Source organism: Musca vetustissima, unplaced genomic scaffold (genome assembly GCF_032173495.1).
Source record: "Musca vetustissima isolate MV318-11 ecotype Yass unplaced genomic scaffold, APGP_CSIRO_Mvet_v1 utg7762, whole genome shotgun sequence".
In the NCBI taxonomy this organism is placed as follows: Eukaryota; Metazoa; Arthropoda; class Insecta; order Diptera; family Muscidae; genus Musca; species Musca vetustissima.
Window position 1 is genome coordinate 819,483 of NW_026887718.1, and position 20,631 is coordinate 840,113.

A 20,631-nucleotide genomic window follows, 5' to 3' on the forward strand; every position below is an offset into this window, starting at 1 on the left:
TAGATATAGCTCCCATATATCGTCTTGTCCGATTTTTTTTTTTGTAAATGGTCCACCAAACTACCAATATTTGACCGATTCAAATAAAATTTTGCACAGAGAACTATATATATTTTCGACCGATTTTATCTAAATGGTGCATCAAACTCCCATTATTCGTCCGATTCAAACAAAAATTTGCACAGCGTACAGAATTAGGACCACATTGATGTATACGAAGATTTGTGGAAATCGGTTCAGATTTAGATATAGCTCCCATATATAATTTCCTCCGATTTTATGGAAATGGTGCACCGAACCCCATATATTTTTCCGATTGAGACGCAATTTTGCACAGCCTACTGAATTATGTCCAGTTTGAAGTCTGTGAAGTTTTGTTGAAATCGGTTCAGATTTAGATATAGCTCACATATATAATTTCGTCCGATTTTATTTGAATTGTCCTCTAAAGATTATATGTCTGTTCTATCTACAGAATAGTGTATATATTAGCATCTCTTGTATGTAACCAAAGTGGTGTAGGGTAAATATAGGATCATTTCTTGACATAACCCAATATAAAAAATACCTACCATCATTTTCGGATTATTAATGGTTTTACTGATATCCAGAGTACCATTTTTTTATTATTAATTGTCTGAAATTCTTACAGAACAATCAAACCTCCTGACAGATACTTTGTAATGTAGGTAAGTGTTTTGAACTTAACGGTGGAAATTAACGACGTTTCTAATTGTGGTTAATGACTTTATTATTCGTATACATCAATGTGGTCCTAATCTTGTACGCTGTGCAACATTTTGTTTGAATCGGACAAATATTTATTGAAATCGGACAATATTTACATAAAATCGGACGAAACAATATATGCGAGCTATATCAAAGAAATCAAACTGGACCTAATTCAGTACGCTGTGCAAAACTTTGTATAGCTGGGGAAAATATTGGGAGTTTGGTAGACCATTTACCAAAAATCGGACGAAACTATATCTGGGAGCTATATCTAAATCTGAATCCAAATTAACGACATTTCTAATTGTGGTTAATTCTGGAATTTACCATTTGAACAATCATTTTCTTATTTAGTTTTAACATAATTTATTTAAAAAACACACACACAAAAAAATGCAAAATTAAATTAATTATCTCATTTTACATACAAACTAAACACCTGGACTATTTTCCTCAATTACCTTAAACACATCATGATTCGGTTCCACCAATTGCACACCCGAACTACCAACATCCACGCAACCAATTGGCCAATTGATAAGGTTAAATGTTATGACATTGATGGTGACATTACCGCAAGCATGCAGGGTGTTGAAGTTGTGATGGCCCAAACTATGCACTTGAAGACATCCCGTTAAGAACAGTTGCGGACTGATGGGAAAACAAAACGGTGGTATTTGCCAGGCAGGAAACTCATTTGTGTATAAAACTCTGTCATTTAGGCGAAGATTTACTTGAACCATCCATGTTCGAGAAGTTACAAGCCAGTCGAGGCACACTAAAAAACGAAGAAAAAACAAAAAAAAAAAATAGTAATCAATACATCTGTAACAATATTTCGTTACGTTTGAATTATTTTAGTTTCTTTTTACTTTATACTTACAGTTCTGATGAATATTCAGCCGATCTTTGTCGATTTGCGAACAACATTCACATTGCCATTGCGATAAACACTGGCAAGAACTTTTAAGAAAATCGGACATTGTCTTTAATTTCTGAACTTCATTGGTGTCGGAATTGCAGATGACCTGAATGTTAATTAGAAGCAAAAATATCACAAACGATCGGTTCTTGCAGAACATTTTGACTGGCATCCATATTCCAATAACCAAGAACTGTGGCTGCTATCAAGACCGAACTTATTTTTAAGTCATTTACATTTTTGGCTCATTTATGTCTTTCAACAAGTGCAGATGGAGAGAAAGTAATGCGAAAAACACTGGCATACATGTGAAGAACGTTTTATGTTATAATCAATGAAAATTTCGTGTTTTGAATAATCTTTGTTATAAACTATGTTTGGAAATCCAATAAAAAGAAGCTGATTTTTAACACCACTCACCAGCTGTTGTGGTGGAGGTTAGAAAGTATGTTGTTAAATTGCGCCAAAACTAAAGCAACCAAAATTGCAAATATAATAAATGCCGCATAACTTTTTCAAAAATAAAGATATCGTGTAGGTTTTTTCAGTTTTGAATCGGGTACTTTATTATTCAATTAAAAAAAAAAACAAAATCATAAACACAAAATTCGTTTTGAAATAAATAATGTATGGAAAAGGAAATTGTCTCAATTTTTGCTTGGGCAAAACTATTGGGACTCTACTGTACAAACAGATGAACTCTGACATTTTAGTTATCTTTACCCTTCTAATAACAATGTTTTAGTTTTTACACATATTTCGATCCCTTTCATTTGAAATTCCAAGTATTTGCGTTTGAAATTCATAAAATTCCACTTGAAATTAATAAAATTCCATTTGAAATTTAAATAATTCCATTTGAAATTCTTAACATTTGTTTTGAAATACATAACATTCCATTTGTTTTTCATAACATTTAATTTTAAATTCGAAAAATATTATTGGTAACACAAAAGGAATATGTATGAATTTGAAATGAATTGTTATGAATTACAACTGAAATTTTGTGAATTACAAGTGAAATGTTATGAATTTCAAATTCGATTCTTTGAATTTCAAATGGATTTCTTTGAATATCAAATGAAACTCTACGAAATACAAATTGAAATATTCGAATTACGAATGAAAGTTTTGAAATTTCAAATGAAATTTTTTGAATTTCATACGAAAAGTTTAAAATTACAAATGAAATGTTGTGAATTACAAATTACATACTCGAATTACAAGTGAAATGTTATGAATTGCAAATTGAGTTTTCGAATTACAAATGAAATTCTCGAATTGCAATTGAAATGTTTTGAATAACGTCTGAAAAAGGTGTAGATCTTCTACAACACGTGACGATTTCTTCTACAAATTCTTTGAGATGATTGTTAAATATCGGTAGATTCCTCTGTTAAGAGTTTTGACTTTAAAAATGACCAAATATATTGCAGTTACAGTATATGAAAATGATCAACATTAAAAAGCATACAGTTCGCGTATTCGTTGAAATCAGTTGATGCGCATGCGGTTTTCGTATAAACCGAATCAATCTCTTCCAATAATTATGCATTTTTCGAGTTTTCATTTAGCGGCCAAAGTGTGCTGCTCGATGCACTTTACTAGGCAAAAACCCTAAAAATGAGTAAAAATGGCGCAACGTGCATACGTTTTTTATGCGCATCCGATTTCAGTAATCTCCTATGAAAATACACAAAAGGACACCTATTTTAAAAGGATCGGTTAAGAATCGCGGATGTGTCTCCACAATCTATTTTGGATAAAATACGCATATTATTCGCGTATTGATATATTTTTGACCTATTTTCAACAGATTCGCGAATATAATAACACAAGAATGAATGTATGTGAAAACAATTCGAAGAAAAACGCGATTATATACGCGAATTTGTCAAAATAAGTTTCTGCAGTTTTTCCCACATTCAAGGTACCTATATCCGCCGTTTTATTGGGCGGAATTGAACATGGATATGCTCATTAGATCCGGCACGTAAAAAAAAACTAAAATCACGCGGGGTCAGACTCAAAAAATAGGAATTTTCGTCTTTGAAACCCAATTGCAAAGAAGCTACGAAGCTACAGCAAAATCACGAGTTGTACAATCGTATAATTAGTTTAGTCCATTATCTGGATGCGCATCGTAATTATAAGAAAAATTCCAAAAACAGCAAAAATCCGGCTTCAAAATGTCAGCATCCGTTTTGGGTGTATGCAGTGATTATATCAAAAAATCATACATTAGAACCGTATTGTCCATGGGGTATTCTGCAACTCAGTCATTGATCACATGTGCGTGCGTTGTGTAGTTTAGCCACAAATCAGGAAGGAACACAAAAAAACTCGTTGGCTTCAACACATTTCACCCATTTTTCAACATTACCACCATCACAGCATCCACGCAACTTATTATTTATTACCAATATTTTAAGATTTTGACAAGAACACTTCATTTTATAGAAATGAATTTAAATTATATGCAATATGTTCATATTTCGCGAGTTATAAGCTTGCAAACCTCAGCTTCAAGGAATTTAAAAGATTTTTGTAATTTCCCATATATTCTTGTCTGTCCGTCTGTCTGTTGTAATCACTCTAGCGTCTAATCGAATTGAGATAGATCGCCAAAATTTTGTCTGCCGGCAGGTGAAGTTCGAAGATGGGCTTTATCGGTCCACGTTTAGGCATAGCTCCCATATAAAGGTACCCCCCAATTTTCGGTATTTTGGGGTTCTTGAGCGCGTCTTTCAACCGAATTCGCTGAAATTTGCTGCATTGTGTTCTTATTGGGTAGTCCCCATATAACTCCCTTTTTATACCCTCCACCATAGTATGGAGGGTATATTAATTTTGTTTTTCCGTTTGTAACTCATTGAAATAATCATTTCCGACCATATAAAGTATATATATATATTACTAGCAAAGTACCCGCTACTTCGTATGCGGAAAGGGAATACAAAAAATATTTCATATGGTATCGTAAATACTGTAAATTTGTTGTACTATAGTTTGCGATTTAGTACTCTTCATACACATAAGCACTATTTTCCGAAATCTCTCTTAGTTCCATTAAACAGGTTAAAACCAGTAAGGATGTAGTAAAGTACCTAATTTCGTGCAAGTCGAAAGATATATAGGGACTTTGGTACACCATTTACATTAAATCGGACGAAGTTATATATGGGAGCTATTTCTAAATCGGTGCCGATTTTCACGATGTTTAACACACATCGTTCTAGACGTAATTCAGCCCGCTGTGCCTAATTTCGTGTAAATCGAAGGAAATATAGGGAGTTTGGTGCACTATTTACCTAAAATCGGACTAAAATATATATGGGAACTATATCTAAATTTGAACAGATTTTTCCCAATTTCAATAGGGTTCGTCCTTGGACCAAATATGTGACGTATGTCACGTATGGTACGTATGCTTTGTTTACAATTTAACATGGACAGACAGACGGACATGCATAAATCGACATAGAATGTGATTCTATGCATATAATGTGATTCCGTTGCCGAAATCGATATTTAGTGCATTTGCTATTCTATTTACTATTCGTACAAATCAATTCGAGTTTCCATAGTTATCTCTATAGCTAAATACTACACTTCAACAGTAATCTAAATCATCATACTTATACCATCATACTTATAAGTAAGAATTTCTAAAACTACATCAATCTTACTCTTCAACAGTAATTTTAATTCCACCAAATTTAGTACTTTTGGTACTCATAAGTACGAATTTCCAAATATACCTCAATCCTTATTTCAAATAGTAATCGTAAGTCAAAATTTAAGAATTCCAGCTCTGTCTGTTCATCAAAAACCAAATTGTACCAGATTTGGTACCATTCTGTACTTTTCGTACCCATATTCCAAACTTTATCAAATCTACACTCCCACAGTATTGTACCCTATTTAGTACCATTTAGTGCTTCTATTATCCAAGAGTACGCAATTCCAATACTACCTTAATACTGTGATTTGCATTCTAAATTTAAGTTTTCCATCTCTATACATTCACTCTGATCTAAACTGTACCAAATTTAGTACACGAAATGACAAATTTTCAAAACTACCGACATATTTCAATCCTGCACTCCAACATTAATATTAATTTAATAAAAATTTCAGGATCTCAACCCTATCCATTGGTACCATTTAGTACTTTTTGTTTCTATAATTAAACTACGTCAATCCTACACTTCAAAAGTAATTTTAATTCCAAAATTCTGGAGTCCCACTCTATCCACTTAATCAAGTTGTACCATATATAGTACCATTTAATACACATACGTACTATGCTTCCATACCTTAATTCTATATTCTAAAAGCAACCATTATTCCAAATTTTAGGTTTCCAGCTCTCTCCGTTCACCCAAATCCAAATTGTACCATATCTAGTGCCGTTTAGTACTTTTCGTACACACAAATACGAATTTCCACAGATGTCTCTATAGCTCAATCTTCAACAGTAATCAGAATTCCAAATTTCAGGTTTTAAGCTCATCCGTTTAAGCAAAATCCAAATTGTACTATATTTAGTACGATTTAGTACTTTTCGTACCAATAAGTGCGAATTTCTAAAACTACCTCAATTCTACACTGCAACTGTCATTTTAATTCCCAATTTCACGACTGCAGTTCTATATGTGAACCGAAATCCAACTTGCACCAAATTTAGTACCATTAAGTACTTTTCGTACACAAAGGTACGATTTTTAAAAGCTACCTCAATCCTGTATTCCAACAGTAGTCCTAATTCCGATTTTCAGGATTCCATCTATATACACTCAACTAAATGCAAATAGTACCAAATTTAGTACTTTTTAAAAACCATAAGTACGAAAATTTTAAACCTTTTCTATACATCAACACCACTTCCCAACCTGTATTCTATATAAAATTTCAAGATTTTAGGTATATATGTTCAATATATGTAGAATTAGAACTAAATTTAGAACTTTTAGTACACTTATAGATCGAATTTCCAAAAACCCTTTTGTACATCTTTCTAACTTTCCATCAGAGACCCACATTCCAAATTTCAGAATTCTAGCTCTTCTCGTTCGCTTAATACAAAGGGTACCATATTTGGTACATTATAGTACTTTTCGTACCCTTCTAGTACGAATCTCCAAAAACCCAGCCTTATCTCACGCCTACACACCAACAACAACCCACACTCAAAATTTCAAGCTTCTAGCTTTAGCCGTTTCGTCTGGGCGATGATCTATCAGTCAGTCACTTACTTAACACAAAGCTCTTTTATATAGACAGATTGATCAGCTTAAAATTCTAGGACGATATAGACATGTCCGACTTTCTGTCTGTTGTAATCACTCTAGCGTCTAAACGAATTGAGATAGATCGCCAACATTTTGCATAGAGTGGTCTTTTGTCTGCAGGCAGGTCAAGTCTGAAGATGGGCTTTATCGGTCCACGTTTAGGCACAGCTCCCATATAAGGGTACCCTCCAATTTTGGGTATTTGGAGGTTCTTGAGCGCGTTTTTCAACTGAATTAGCTGAAATTTGGTACATTGAGTTCTTATTATGTAGCGAATCTCTCCACTAAAAATTATAAATATGGGTCCATATATGGGTACCCCTAATTTTGCGGCATTTTGGGGGGATTGATCGCGTTTTCGATCGAATTCGCTGAAATTCGGTACTTTGAGTTCTTATTGAGTAGCAAATCTCTGTACTAAAAATTATAAATATAGGTCAATTTTTTCGGGTAGCCCCCATGGAGGGTACCCCCAATTTTCGAATCCGCTGTAATTTGGTACATGGGGTTCTTATTGGGTACCACTAAAGTTTATAAATATAGGTCCACTTTTGCTGGTAGCCCCCATATAGGGGTACCTCCCATTTTCCAGTTTTTGGGGGGTTTTGACCGGATTTTTTCACCGAATTGACTGTAGTTTAGTAATTTGAGTTCTTATTGGGTAGCAAATCTCTCCACAAAAAATTATAAATATAGGTAAATTTTTTGGCTTGCCGCATATAAGAGCACCTCCAATTTTCGGTATTTTAATGTTCTTGGGCGCGTTTTCAACCGAATTCGCTGAAATTTGGTATTTTGTAGTCGTATATGGTAACAAATCTCCCCACCAAAAATTATTAATATTCACCCCTTTTTAGGGGTAATCTGATTTGTTCCGTGTGTTGCGGTTGGGTAGTCCTTACAGGGAATAGTCAATTTTTAACCTACAAAGACTATTTAGCCATCTGTTGTAAACATTCCGCCTTCTAAAGACATTGTGATAAAAAAAAAACTATAATATGACTATAATGAAATATGTCGGCAGAATCTAGGCATCTCCACAATATAGTGATACCTCCTGAAGGTCATTAATTAGGCATAGCCCTCATGTAATCAATATTAAAAACGCATACCCTCATATAACTTTGTAATCTAAATTACAGTAGTTTGAGGATTTTATACTCTACCATGCATTCTCAGTATCAGTCCACTTTTTGGATCTTACAGATTTTAGGAAAAATCCCCATTAAAAATTGCTGAAATTTGTATTTGGTGTATATAATGGTTTACATAAATCGGTTTGTAGAATTATCGTTATATGTCCACTTTTTGGTATGTTCCCTATATTTTCATTGCATGTATCTGGTGGAGGGTATCCAAAGTTCGGCCCGGCCGAACTTAACGCTTTTCACTTGTTTATATTAAAATAGTTACCTGATTTGTTACTCGTTTTGAGTTTGGTTCTAAGACTCTGTTGTAATCATTTCACCTGCGGAGGATAGCGAGATAAACAATTAGAACGTAAGGTTCGATATTGAACTATAGAAGCATTTAGACCTAGCCCCTGTGTGGAGGTTCCAGAAGGAGGGGACCGATATTCCCCATCTTCTAATTTGAACAAAGTTTGGAAGAAATAATAAGATGGGCAAAGTTTGGATGAAATCTAAATTTTCTGAAACGGATTTGGTCCTAAGAAACATGGGGTCTAAAACCAATATTTCGATGAGGCACATTTTCACCGTGTTATAGTGTATATGGCTGAGGGTATAATTATCCATTAAAAATTTCTGAAATTTATATTATGGTTTACATAATCCGTTTTTAGAAATGTCGGTATAGGTCCACTTTAGAATACTAATGCTTGTTAAGGTTTGTAACTTTGCACATATATATTTGAAGATTTAAAAAGGAAGAAAAATAATTTACAAAATTTTTTTGTTGTTGGTTTTTGTGATCAAAGAAAAGTCCTTTTTTTGATGGCTGGAACATCGGAATCCGAAAATTCCACCGGTGTTAGAAAGAGTACATGTCTGTCTCTCGTATGAACTAGGATTATTGACTTCGCACAACAATTAACAAAATGGCGGAACTTTGATTTTTTTTTTTTTTTTTTGGAAAATCGCCTATTTTTTACCACAAACTAAGTTAAAAAATAAGGAAGATCTTCACCGATTGACTTTATCCTAGTTCATACGAGAGCTATACCCTCCCAGAGAAAAGTGTCAAAATTTGAAACTGATTGGATTATTAATTTTTGAGTTATCGTGCCCGCTATTGGTAAAACACTGCTTCGAGAAAAATGCGTTTAAAGTTTGAGAATCACTCTTGCCGTCACTTGATGCTGACACGATAAATCGGCTGTATCTTCAAGAGTTCTTGAGATTTTAATTTTGTAGGGACATTCTAGAATTAGAGTAGATTCGAATTAAACCAAAAAAAACCAGTAAGGAAAGTAGTAAAGTCGGACGGTGCCGACTATATGATACCCTTCACCACTATGGGTATATTAAACAGGATTATTAACATGAAATTGAATGAAATAAAATATGTGATATTTTTGTAAATGTGCATCTACCTAGATCTATCCATAAAGTATGTAAATCGAGTTCAAACAAATATAAATAGGTCATCCGTTGGGCTATGTCTGTAATTCTAGAAAACGCAACTGCGTAATTCTATGCTCAATTTTGTAAGTTGTGCAAAAATTGATGTCAAACTTACTAACAATTTACTTGAAATCGGGCGAAAATATATATGGAAGCTCTATCCAAATATTAAGCGATTTCAAAAAAACTTGTCACAGGTTAGGTTATACTATTTTCAGAACGTTTCTTTCCTATCAGCCTATTGGTTCCTTGGTGCGTCAATTACTTAAAGTAAATCTATATTAAAAGGGAGCTATATCTAAATCTGGACCGATTTTCACGAAACAAGGCAGACATAACTCTAGGCTCAATTAAGTACGTTATGCCAAATTTCGTGCAAATCGAAAGATATATAGCGACTTTGGTGTACCATTTACATGAAATCGGACGAAACTATATATGGGAGCTATATAGAAATCTGGACCGATTTTATCGAAACTTGGCAGACATCACTCTAGGCTCAATTCAGTACGTTATGCCAAATTTCGTGCAAATCGAAGGATATATAGGGACTTTAGTGCACCAATTATATGAAATCGGACGAAACTATATATGGGAGCTATATCTAAATCAGAACCGATTTTCACGAAACTTGGCAGACATCATTCTAGGCTCAATTCAGTACGTTACGCCAAATTTCGTGCAAATCGAAAGATATATAGGGACTTTGGGGCACCATTTACATGAAATCGGACGAAACTATATATGGGAGCTATATCTAAATCAGGACCGATTTTCACGAAACTTGGCAGACATCATTCTAGGCTCAATACAGTACGTTATGCCAAATTTCGTGCAAATCGAAAGATATATAGGGACTTTGGGGGACCATTTACATGAAATCGGACTAAACTATATATGGGAGCTATATCTAAATCTGGACCGATTTTCTCGAAACTTGGCAGACATCACTCTAGGCTCAATTTAGTACGTTATGCCAAATTTCGTACAAATCGAAAGATATATAGGGACTTTGGGGCACCATTTACATGAAATCGGACGAAACTATATATGGGAGCTATATCTAAATCTGGACCGATTTTCTCGAAACTTGGCATACATCATTATAGACCTAAATGATTAGGCTGTACCAAATTTCGTGCAAATCGAAAGATATATAGGGACCGTTTACATTAAATCGGTAAAATATATATATGGGAGCTATATCTAAATCTGAACCGATTTTTCCCAATTTCAATAGGGTTCGTCCTTGGGCCGAATAAGTGACCTATGCCAAATTTCATCCAATTCGGATCATAAATGCGACCTGTACTTTGTTTACAATTTAACATGCACAGACAGACAGACGGACGGACGGACAAGCATAAATCGACTTAGAAAGTGATTCTATGCATATCGTTTCCTTTTGCCTGTTACAAACATATGCACAAAGACATAATACCCTGTACCACAGTGTGGTGAAGGGTATAAAAATTGACACCGAAAATGGGAGGTCCCCTTAAAGGGATTTTATTACAATAACATGTGTCTGTTTTCAATTTTGACTTACTGCCAAAAATATATAATGCTTAAACAAATAAAAAATAACAATAAAACCGATAATTACCAGTGATTGTGAAAATAATTTATCACAGAAAATGATTTCGGAGAAATATTCCATGAATAATCAGTGATTTCTCGAATTATATGTTGATTTTATGCAACTATATCAGCAGTGACAATTCAGCACCGAGGAAGGCTGCAAAAGAACATCAGTTCGTACTGATCAAAAAAATTTTCATAAAAATACAACCCATTTAAGACTTCAACGGAATTGGTGAGAGGGTTATTGATGGATAAAACCGCGAGAACAGCGCGTGGGCGAGCTATGGTAGCAGGACTACATGCCCGGGAACTATCAAGAGAATTCTTATATTTCTGAAAAGAATCGGAAAGCTATAATACCTATAACAAAAGCTCATATTAATTGGAGTCCGAATCATTAGAGACACATTTTGTTCTCGGATGAATTCAAGTTCAATATTAAAGGCTCTGACAAGAAGACAAAAAAGGAAAGGTTCAAGCCTTAGTACTGGGGCTACTGGGAAGCATGGAGGAGGGTCAATAATGGTATTGGTCTGTTTTTCTTTTTATGGAGTTCGATCTAATTACGAGATTTATGAAGTAATGGACCGGATTGTTTATACTAAGGTGTTGAAAACGGTATGGTTCCCTTCCCCCTATTTGGATGTTTCTGCTTGTCGATAACCACAAACATACAATGAAACATGTCAACAGGGATGGTGCGTGTGACGAATTTTTATGTTTTCGACTGTCAAAAAGGTGTAAACGTCGAAAGCGTCATATACGTGTATAAAATGTAATAAATGTGGTTAAATCCATTTATTTGAATATTTTTACAATATACTGTCATTTTCAAGAATATATATTATTTTTACATATCGACGCCTCCGAACCATAGTATGCTAAGTCGACTTAGCATGTTTTAAAGTTCTTTACGTTTTTAGATACTACGGTCCTTAATTTACATTCACTGAAATTTTGGTAATCATCGGCCAATCCAAACCAAAGTTATAAGCAAAAATGTACTTAGCATGGCACGTTCAAATAAAGAAACTTCCATACTTTGAAAGCTTCTACTGAAAAACTCACTTTTCAGACTTAGCATACTATGGTTCGGAGGCGTCGATATATCTGTCTATTCCTTACTAGAACTTATAAGAAATTCTAAACTTTTTGGAGAAGAAAATTTTGAAATTTGATATGGATTCGAGTAAAGTATACGTAATTTCGAAATTGATTAATGGAAATAGCTATTTTGTCAAAAGCCTAATGGTTTTGGTTGGGCTTCCGAAGTTTCTGACATATGTGTTATAAGTCGGAAATGTATGTCATTTACGTCACTATTTCTGATGGACCATCTCTGCATGTCAAAGATTGGTTGCGGAAGCCAAAAATCCGGTTTTTATAATGGCCAAGATAATCATCAAATCTTCACCCTATAAACAAATTTTTGGAGATATCAAAATCAAAAAGGATACACACACATAACTAAAGATTCAGAATGCGAGAAATTGTACATTCAAGGATCAAATTTAGCATTTTATTTTTAGTTTCCAATAGAATATTTTTTATTTCAAAATAATTTTTGCGTTCATATTTTTCTTTTTAAAAGTGGAATCTCTCACTATAACATTATTTTTAAAAAATGCTAAAGGTCATTTACCATTTCAGTTGCTTTAGTTTTGGCCACCAGTGTATATATCTATCTAAACTAATAAGAAAGTAAAGTGATTGACTGACTTTACGATTCATCAACGCCCAGACGAAACGGCTGAAGCTAGAATCTTGAAATTTTGGGTGAGGGTCACTGTTGGTCCAAAAGTGACAGATATGGTTTGATTTTTGGAAATTTGTACTAGAATGGTAGGAAAAGTACTAAATGTGATACCATTTGTATTTGACGAACCGGTAGAGCTAGAACGCTTAAATTTTAATTGAGGGTCACTGATGGAGGTTTTTTTTTGGAAATTCGAACTAAAAGTATGTGAAAAGTACTAACCTTTACAAAATTTGGTACAATTTCGTAGCATGTGAATGGATAGAAATTTGGAAATTTTAAGGAGATAGTTTTGAAAGCGTGTACTCATGTGTACGAAAAGTACTATATGGTACTAACTTTGGTACAAATTTAATTTGGAGTTGCAAATCGAGCTGGAATCCTGAAATTTGAAATTGACATTATCGTCGGAATGTAGGAAAATATTTGGAAATTTGTTACTTATGTGTATGAAAAGTACTAAATCGTACTATAACTGGTACAGGATCACTGTTGGTTTAAGAAATTCATACTTATTAATACAATTTGAATTTTAGGTGAACCAATAGAGCTAGACTCATGAAATTTGGAGTCAGGGTCACTGTTGAGGTGTAAGATTGGCGTATGTAGGAAGTTTTGGAAATTGGTACTACTATGTACTAAATTTGTTACAATTTGAATTGGAGGTAAACCGATAGAGTTGGAATCCCGAATCTTGGATTTAGGATCACTGTGGAGCTGTAGCATTTGGGTATGTAGAAAGTTTTGGAAATTCGTACTACTGTCTACTAAATATGGTACAATTTGAATTGTGGGTGAACCGATTGAGGTGAAATCCTTTAAATTTGGAATCATTGTGGGGGTGTAGGAGGGTACATATGGAAATAATGTGTGGTAAATGGAAATAAATTTGGTAAAATTTGGATTTGGGAGAACATTTAGAGCTTGAATCATGCAATTTGGTATTAAATGATATTCAAATTGAATTTATGTTCGATATTAATGTGTGGATTGTTTAGTTTTTCTGACATATGCAGTAAAATGTTAATACATGTTTAAATATTACCCACATTCGCTAAGGAGATAGCGGGAATATGCTAGTATATATATAGAAATTAGTCTGGTCGAAACGAACTTTAAACATTTCATTTGAAGGTTAAGCTTGGATCTTCAAAATTTAGAAAATCTACTGCACAACTGTTTGAAATGACAAATAATTTTAATTCGTTTGGAAAATGTGGTTGAAAGCTTTAAAATACAAAAAGCGCACAGACTCTTCAACAACCGATGAAAATATTAAAACAGCGAAGAAAATGATTTTGGATAATCGTACGGTCTATAAGAAAAACTACCTTGAAATTATGTGCCGTTTGTGCGCAACAATTCGTCAGAAACGCACAAATTTATGACAAACCAAAGCATGGATTTTGCACCATGATACGAACCAACTCAAAGAGAGAGTTTTAGGTTTGTGGAATATTCCTATTGCGATCTTGGTGAGTGTATAAAAACCTCAGAGGAAAAATTCGACTTAGGTCATTTTTTGCTGGCGACCCTATTATACTTGAAAACATATCTTCATTTACAGCTATTGTTTGTATTTTTTGCAGAGTACATTTCTTCAGTGAAATCGAACGAGGAATCTTTTGTACGACATTTCTTCCTTCAAAGTCTACTCCTTGTGTGTCCTTTTCGTCCTTAATTTATTGAACCGGACTCCAATTATCACAAGATGCGATTTTTCATCCTCGCCATATTCTACAAAAATGTTGTTCATATGATTTTAGTTAATTCCTGAAAGAAGGGAATTGATATTTTAACGTTTTATTGATATATTCTCAATGTAACACATTTTTTCAATAAAACCTTTTTTATATGTAAATATTTCAATAAATTCTGTATACATATACAACTCTTCCCACCCAAAAATATCAATATTGGTTCACTTTTTAGGATAGCCCGTTTCGTTATTTTGGGGAGTTAGGGCACGTTTTTCTACCAAATTAGATATAATTTGGATAAAAAACAACAACATCGAACATCGAAAACTGGGAAGGACATTTATATATAGCCTATGTCAGAACATGCAGTTTAGGGACGAGACTTTTATATGGGCCTATATTAACATATTTTATATCGTAGTACAAAATAAAACATCGCTTTTGCAAACTCTCTGGCTACATCGCTGCATTGGTCAAATACAATAACATAGCACAGAATAAATCAAAATAAAAGTATGTAAACCCATATTCTAATATTCTACTGATATCCCTCCCGAAGTAGACATAACCTCATATAATGCTCCTAACATTATTTTAAAGGTCTCACATTATTTTTATATGTTGAAAAGTTATTTCAATTTATTTGACCGCCTATTTTGGACAACTACAATATATGTTGTTACCTTCTCAACACTATCAAATAAAAACTAACTTACAATTTACATAAATAGATAACAAAATTGTATTTATTTAACAAATTTACCAAAACTTACATTTATGATAAGGATTCATAGCACTACCTTTGGAACATTTAAATACTTTGGAAAATTCATCAAAATTCTGGAGCGGTACTAACACCCGTAATTCATCGTGAGCATGGCCACCGGATGCGACAATACCCTCCATATTTTCCTTTTGCCAAGTATCCGCACACCACAATTGAGCATAGTTAATAAAAAACAATTGATCATGCGTATATTTAAAAGCCACATCCAATTCATAATTGTTGTCCTTCCTGAACGTCTCATAGGCCAATACAATACCTGCATTGTCTGCGACATTCTCATCTTGTTTATGATCTGGTTTGTGGAGTTTTGATAGAAAGCTGGGTTTTCCCGTGTAATTTCCATACTGTTCGACTAGACAGGACTCTAACTCGTTGTATTTGTGTTCAGCAAACGTATTCCAATATTTGTAAAAATTACCCTCTTGATTGTAGTTACGACCTTCGCCACTAAAGGCATGCATAATTTCGTGAGCAATGCAAAATCCCAAATGGGCCAGGTTTGTCACATTCGGATTCGAAGATGACCACAAGAATTGGGAGTTAAGAATTGAAACTGGTACAATAATTGAGTTTGAAGATATCACATAAACAGGGGTCCTCAGATCCAATGAAACGTGTTCGTGTTGGGGTTTTTGGTGTAATAGCTGGCGTTTCCTGAAAGCTTCAAATGAGCGAAGAGTCCTTAAGTTTTCTATATAATCGTTTGGGATAAATGACTGCCAGCGATATTCGTTTTCAAAATTGTGATGTTCATATGTGGCCACCTGTATGGTCATTGAGTGTAACTTGTCTAATGCCATTTGTCGAGTGTTTACATCAAACCACGTGGGTCTCTTAGATTCCAATATCCTTTGTAAAGATGATTTTAACTGAGCCCATAATCGTTCAATGCCTTTTATTTTTTCTTCTATCTCAGTATTGGATTTGATAAACATTTGACTTAGAATGTGTGGAAATTTCTCTTTTGCCACCTTGACACATAATTCCATTTGACCAAGGTGTTGATGTCCCAAGTCCAACCAGAAATGATGAAGTAATTTTGTAACGATGTAGTTCATCACCAACTTTTTGGGTGTGAATTTTAAAGTTTTTATTAGATTATCCAAATATCCGGGATTTTCAAGCCATACAATTCCGGCAGGTACATAACCAAAAGAGATGTTCAGGAACCTTTTAATATCCATTTGGGGGAAATATTTATTGTGAATACTGTCCACAGAACCGCTGACTGGACTTTGGGCTCCATAATGATTTGCTTGCAGTAGTGATGATTCAAAATCAATAATTTGCCATGCAACACCATTTGCAGTCTCTGGATGGAAATTTATATATTTTAGAATTTCTTCATATTCATGTCTCAAACGTTGGTGGTGGTGGAGTTGAAATTTCTCACTGCCTAAAATTAAATTGTGCGAGGTATGATCTTTGGCATCGGGTTTTACGGAAACCCCAAAAATAATATTAAAGCCATAGGTGTGGGAAATTTTGGCCACTGTCTTCAGCCAATCGAATTCTTGCTCTTTCCTTTCACTGAGAAATTTTGAGTGATAGGGGAACAAACCAAATTCACTTGAAATTTCTTTAAATTTTTCTTTGATATATAAACTCGTTGCACCCGTTGCTGAATTCACACATGAAGAATAAAATGTTTTTATTTTACGCTCCGCATCCGTCCAGTTCCCCACCTCTTCATTATTGAGAAGTTCAATAAGTCTCCTATCGAAATCTTTATTAAGTTCATCAAACATTCGTGTGTGTTTTACACTTTGATTTGCCGGATAATACGATCTCCAATTTCCACAAGCAAAATCGTAAAAATTATCGCATGGGTTAACCGATTCATTCATAAATTTACGAACATTCTCGAAGTGGATGACAAGAGGTGAGCTCTTTAAATCGGTTATTGATTTCACACTTGGTTCCGATGGTAATTTTCGCACACCACAACACCATAGCACAAAGCATTTCCAAAGAAAACTATATAGACCCATTTATAACGTGTTCACTTTCAAATGTTCAACTCCATTGTTTTTCTAATATTCTGTAGATATTCTTCCACACAACAACTGTCAAAGAAATCAAAAATCAAATAACTTAATCATGTGCCGTTTAAAGTAGCTGAGTAACTGAGTTGAGCGAGTCATATTTCTACTCAACCACAGCTTATTTAATTATTTTTTATATTCGACAGATTTGCATGCCAAACAAAGTCGTTTTGAAACTGACCTACATCACCGCTGATTTGAAGAGAGTGAGATTTCAAACTTGTTTCCTATGCCATGGCAATTGAGTTTTTATTTAAAAATAGTGTTTCATACAATTAGCACTAAAATATTAAATTTTCCACTGGAGTATGAATTGCATTAACAAATAGTAAAGCAATGTGATTTGTCATGTAGATCGACCAAAGATGTGTAGGGTATAGGCAACTCATTATCATCATTATAGAGCAAAAACAAATATGATTTTTCGGTTCTCCTATGTCATATTTCTCACAATAACTAATTACCTCGGAACCACAGATTTGAGCTTTTACTCACAAACGCAAGGCATCCAAATAGAACTCTTAATCTGATGGAATATAATGAGTAATATATTTAAAAATATGCAGATGCGTAATAACTCAAATAAGTCATTCATTGAATTGCTTGATGCTATTCAATTGTAAGAAACGTTTTGTTTTTAGAGAATCCATCCACCCATTAAATTTAAAATTCGTATTAAAATGACAAAAGTTAAACATGGCCGACTATATAATACACTACACCATTTAAATATATACAAGAGGCGATCGATAAATCAATGTTAATCTTAAAAAATCATTGTAGACGTAATCGCATGTATCGTTTGACATGTAGGGGAGACTGGGGCATCTTCGGCATCGGGACACGTTTGGCAATCGCGATATGAAGCTCTGACTGTACATCTCTAGCTTCGATACATAGGTATCGAATATCAAAAGAAATAACTGTCGCAAAGTTTGGAATCTTTTTACAGATGTTTTTTGTAATATTTCCATTTCGTAAGTATTTCGTGTATCAAACTTTTCAAATTTTAATGCAGTATTATTAAAAAGTAGTTAATTACTAGACCTCGGATTTTTGCATATTTTTTATGCTTTATCCGATTGGACTCAAATTTTGTATTTAGGCGTTTCATGCTTTAATTGATCGATATTTGGGGTCATGTCAAAAATATGCAAAAAATATGCAAAAAATATGCAAAATATATGCAAAAAATATGCAAAATATGCAAAAAATATGCAAAATATGCAAAAAATATGCAAAATATGCAAAAAATATGCAAAAAATATGCAAAATATGCAAAAAATATGCAAAAAATATGCAAAAATATGCAAAATATGCAAAAAATATGCACGGTATGCTAGGTCAATATGCGATAAATATATGCAAAAAATATACAAAATATGCATTGTCGATATGCAAAATATGCAAAAATATGCAAAATATGCAAAAATATGCAAAATATATGCAAAATATACAAGCATATGCAAAATATGCAAACATATGCAAAAAATGCAAAAATATTCAAAATATATGCAAAATATGCAACATATGCAAAATATGCAAAAATATGCAAAATATGCAAAAATATGCAAAATATGCAAAATATATGCAAAATATATGCAAAATATATGCAAAATATATGCAAAATATGCAAAAATATGCAAAATATGCAAAATATGCAAAAATATGCAAAATATATGCAAAATATACAAGCATATGCAAAATATGCAAACATATGCAAAAAATGCAAAAATATTCAAAATATATTCAAAATATATGCAAAATATGCAACATATGCAAAATATGCAATCATATGCAAAATATGCAAAAATATGCAAAATATGCAAAAATATGCAAAATATATGCAAAATATGCAAAAATATGCAAACATATGCAAAATATGCAAACATATGCAAAATATGCAAAAAATTCAAAAATATTCAAAATATATGCAAAATATGCAACATATGCAAAATATGCAAAAATATGCAAAATATGCAATCATATGCAAAATATGCAAAAATATGCAAAATATGCAAAAATATGCAAAATATGCAAAAATATGCAAAATATATGCAAAATATGCAAACATATGCAAAATATGCAAAATATATGCAAAATATGCAAACATATGCAAAATATATGCAAAATATATGCAAAATATATGCAAAATATATGCAAAATATGCAAACATATGCAAAATATGCAAAAATATGCAATCATATGCAAAATATATGCACGGTATGCTAGGTCGCAATATTAAAGATAGAACTTTGAAATTTTGCACATATATTATTATTACTCCTAGGATGTTTGGTATTGGAAATGGGATATATCGGTCCACGTTTTAGTATATCGCCATATAACGGTTATATATGTTTCCATGTTTTATACATATATTTAGCAAATTTTTCATAATGCCCCAAAAATCTAACAGTTGAACCATGAAACGCATACATACACAATTAGATTTCTATAGGTTAAAAATAAAGAAAGCACACAAATTCGAAAACTACCCTGAAATGTTTTTTTTTTTTTTTTTTTTGATTAAAATGATTGCATATGTGAAATATGTTGCTCATATTTGCACATATTTTGCATATTTTTGCCTATATTTTTTGCATATTTCTCGCATATCGACCTAGCATACCGTGCATATTTTTTTTGTATATTTTTGCATATTTTGCATATGTTTGCATATTTTGCATATATTTTGCATATATTTTGCATATTTTTGCATATGTTTGCATATGTTTGCATATTTTGCATATGTTTGCATATTTTGCATATATTTTGCATATTTTGCATATATTTTGCATATTTTTGCATATTTTGCATATGTTTGCATATTTTGCATATGTTTGCATATGTTTGCATATTTTGCATATATTTTGCATATTTTTGCATATTTTTTGCATATTTTTTGCATATTTTGCATATTTTGTATTTTTTGCATATATTTTGCATATTTTTCCATATTTTGCATATATTTGCATATTTTTCCATATTTTGCATAGTTTTGCATATTCTGCATATTTTTGCATATTTATCGCATATCGACCTAGCATACCGTGCATATTTTTTGCATATTTTGCATATTTTTGCATATTTTAGCATATATGTTGCATATTTTATGCATATATTTTGCATATTTATTGCATATCGACCTAGCATATTTTGCATATTTTTTGCATATTTTGCATATATTTTGCATATTTTGCATATTTTTTGCATATTTTGCATA

The 20,631-nt window shown here is 32.9% G+C and overlaps 1 protein-coding gene across 1 annotated transcript; it reads right to left on the reverse strand.

The window, feature by feature from the left end:
* Nucleotides 1-1,163: 1,163 nt before the first annotated feature.
* Nucleotides 1,164-17,108, reverse strand: LOC133335421 (endothelin-converting enzyme 1-like). Its single transcript, XM_061543692.1, has 2 exons — nt 15,347-17,108; nt 1,164-1,510 (listed from the first exon to the last, which is right to left on the reverse strand). Exons 1-2 carry the CDS (start codon nt 17,106-17,108, stop codon nt 1,164-1,166), a joined length of 2,109 nt encoding a protein of 702 aa, XP_061399676.1.
* Nucleotides 17,109-20,631: the final 3,523 nt, after the last annotated feature.

Excerpts from the sequence above, each read along its gene's own strand:
- LOC133335421 (XM_061543692.1), bottom strand. The coding sequence starts at position 17,108 with ATGTTTGATGAACTTAATAAAGATTTCGATAGGAGACTTATTGAACTT. Across the intron at positions 1,511-15,346 it reads TATGAATCCTTATCATAAAT|TGTGCCTCGACTGGCTTGTA; the intron begins GTAAGTTTTGGT and ends TTCGTTTTTTAG.